The sequence below is a fragment of the Priapulus caudatus genome, unplaced genomic scaffold (genome assembly GCF_000485595.1).
Source record: "Priapulus caudatus unplaced genomic scaffold, Priapulus_caudatus-5.0.1 Scaffold3257, whole genome shotgun sequence".
In the NCBI taxonomy this organism is placed as follows: Eukaryota; Metazoa; Priapulida; class Priapulimorpha; order Priapulimorphida; family Priapulidae; genus Priapulus; species Priapulus caudatus.
The window spans coordinates 21,238-24,812 of NW_014580318.1; the positions used below are offsets into that span (position 1 = coordinate 21,238).

At 40.6% G+C, this 3,575-nt stretch overlaps 1 protein-coding gene across 1 annotated transcript in view; it reads left to right on the top strand.

The window, feature by feature from the left end:
• Positions 1-509: 509 nt before the first annotated feature.
• LOC106819349 overlaps positions 510-3,575 on the top strand; it is a 5,307-nt gene continuing 2,241 nt past the window's right edge. Inside the window, exons 1-2 of the mRNA XM_014823995.1 lie at positions 510-714; positions 3,307-3,315. Coding sequence (XP_014679481.1) covers positions 510-714; positions 3,307-3,315 — 214 coding nt within the window. The remainder of the gene's footprint in view (positions 715-3,306; positions 3,316-3,575) is intronic.

Sequence of the window (3,575 nt, forward strand, 5' to 3'; positions counted from 1 at the left end):
TCGTATTGCACGTGTTCAAATAAATCAATGTACAAAATACTGAAGACTTCACACTACAGAACCTACTAACGTGAGTATGATTAATGTTGATAATAACAGAAGTAGATAATAGGGATAATAGTCCCTATTATCTACTTCTGATAATATGTGGCTGCCGCGCTAACACTGCAATCTGAACGTCGTTAAGCGAAGTTATCCTGGGCACATATAATTAAAAATATGATGATATGAAAATAAGGTTATATGATGATGGTGCTGAAATGAATTATAATCTTAAATGAAGGTAGCCGTTTTTACTGTTAAGATACATCTCAATATGTCGAAGTGTCGACGAGGGTTCTGGGAACCTCTCCTGCTGTCTATATTCCAAGTCCTCAGCATTATCGTTTAGCATCCGATGAACTTATAGTAATGTTTCAGGTGTGTTTTCATCACAACGTGTAACACGTACTTTCTTTTTTTATTGAGGCGTGGATGCGACACAATGGATCTCTCACCCCTCATACCCCATGAGTGCAACATCTGAATTCATGGGCGAGGTTGCCGGAGCAAAACAAAGCAACAAGTGTGCCGCCTCGATGCACTGCATTAAACATGTCATGGATAACAACCACATGACCAAGTGGATTGCTAATTCTAGCACAAACGAGGAGATTACGTTCGACGTCCAAGAGCCTAGATACATAGACGCTATTTTCATTAAATTCTCAGAAGGTAGAATCCGTAATGTCAAACTTTATGCTATTAAAACGCTACCAACGCTATCAACGGAGTCCTGGACTCAAATTGGACTGTTGCTTCTATCTGATAGCACTGGTTACAGCCTACGACACTACATCGCATATCTCGAATTATCAGTAGCCCTAGAGTTTCGCTACTTCAAGATTTCTATCCAAGAAAGTAAATATCCGAGATTCCAATATTCATTTCCGCTGCGTACGTGTCAATTTTATATATATATATGTAACTGTAATATATTCTTCCATAAATACTTACCATGGTAGCAATAAGTGCCATTTCCCAGCCACCCAAGTCGGCATCGACATATCGTAGTTGCGTCTCTATTATCGCAGATAGCGTTAACATTACACATGTCAGTGCACAGACCTAAAAATACAATTCCCGGCCTGTGTTTAGTAATATAATAATCATATTTTAATAACCCTCTATGTGAGCCTCTGTTACCATTGCCGCATACCCACGTACTGCATTAGTCCAAGTAGAATCTCACGTTACCACATCTCCCCACAACAATATAGAATAGCTCTCCGCATGGCTGCCAGGGGCTCGTTGTCAGAAAACATCATGAATAGTTGTGACATCGTGACATTGCGTCTGAAGTAAACTGTAGTGTTAAAGTTATGATATTTTAGACGTGTAAGAGCCATAACTATTTTTATTTCTGACAACGGGCCTCCCGATAACATGAGAGTAACCAGTAAAAATAGACATCAACCGATGACTCCAGAATCTCTATAGTCACCAAAAGGAGGGGTATTTGAGTCGAAATATTCACTCGCCATTAGTACCGAATTTCGGCTGGTTTGCGAGAACTAGCAGAAGTCACCGCTAAGTGGCTACGTACCAGGTCGTGTACTCAGTAGAGCTCTCACGAAAACGTTCCTAGATTTACCTTTTATACCTCTCTCTCACTCTCACACACACACACACACACACACACACACACACACACACACACACACACACACATGCACACACCAAGGGATGGTATTAAACTGTCAGGATCTGGTACGGAACACCTTCCACCGGCCCCATTAATCCATCCGTAGTAGCACCTGCACATCCTAGAACCAGGTCGCGTAGCGGCCTCGTTGGCGTAGCAAGCTCCGTGTATCGCATCGCCGCCGCACACTATACCGTAGCCACTGTTCACGTCGCAAACAGTTCCAGCTGAAATTTCATTTATAATTTCAAGATATAATACATTATCATTAATGCATGCACGAACGTACGCACGTGCACACACAGGATATTTCCAGGATAAATAAACAAACAAACAAACAAACAAACAAACAAACAAACAAACAAACAAACAAACAAACAAACAGACACATTCGTACACACATTCTCTCTCTTTATCTCTCTCTCTTTGTCGTCGTCGTTGCTACAATCATTAAATGATTCAAATTGTATAATTACCAAATGTTTACCTTATCTTTGTCAAGATTATTAGTGCAGGTGATCATTACTGCCATAACCTGTGGCATGAATATTTGATATGAATATACTTCGGCGAAAACCCCGATGTGCATAAACCAGCACATTTCTCATGTTTTTGTAATTAACATGTAATGTTAAAAGGGGATAAACTATAGAAAAAAACGATGACGACGATGGAACCACTCGAGACAACGGCAGCCGTGACCACAGGAGCCGTGACCACAGGAGCCGTGACCACAGGCGCCGTGACCACAGGCGCCGTGACCACAGGCGCCGTGACCACAGGCGCCGTGACCACAGGAGCCGTGACCACAGCAGCCATGACCACAGCCGATCAGACTGATACAGGCCTGACACAATCTACTACAACCATGCCACCGTTAACCTGTCTTATGGAAAGATCTTCGATGAGTTATATTCGCATACAAGATCCCAGTGTTATCACCTACGCAGTGGAAGTGGTAAAGACATTGGTATTGCCCAATCTCCCAAATAAAATCCATAAATGTGCATCTCATTGTTCTGCAGATCTCGATTGCGTCATAATTGGTTTCGACAACTCGATTAGCACATGCTATATCTGTCACGTGGCTGTGAACGCTACATACACTTTTTTAGCGGACCAGGAGTATTTGTGTGCGATAAATTAACGGCTGTTAGCCATGGGATATTCAAAGGCGCAAAATAGATCATTTATAGTAAGTCTAAATGGTCTTTGCATTGTCTTCTATTGTGGCAGTTATACTGACTATAGACACCCTGACTACTAAAGTGTGTAAAATCATTGATGAGAAAGTGGTTCAACGAACAGCTAGATTCTCTTGATTTAATTTCTACGTGTGCTAATTTCAGAGTGGCATTGGTGTTAATTTCCAACATGCATCATCTAATGCTCTTAAACAAAAACGTAATTTGCTGGCTAAACCTAGTAACTAGCTATATCTAGTAATCAAAACTAATATTTTCTGGCATAATCTAATTTATTTTAATCTAATCTAATCCAATCGAATATTTTATCCAATCCAATATCCAATTCAATCCAATCCAACACAATCCAATCTGATCTATTTGAATATAATTATCACATGATGTGTACACATTATTGGAACTGCTCTACATTTGCAGGTAGAGCAGGTATCTCATGTGTAGAACAGAAGTTACAACTAATGTAGTTAAATTCCAGTTTGATTGTCGTAGTGAACTATAAGAAATGTCGGATATCTATCGAACACTTTAAAATCAATGCCGGGAGTAATCAACTCACAGTTTAAGATATATACGCTGAAAATATAATAGTCTTAAGCTTTTCCGTGTGAATGTGCGTGCGTGTGTGCTTGTGCGTGCGTGTGTGTGTTTGCGTGCGTGCGTGTACGTGGTTACGTACTTACGTGCGT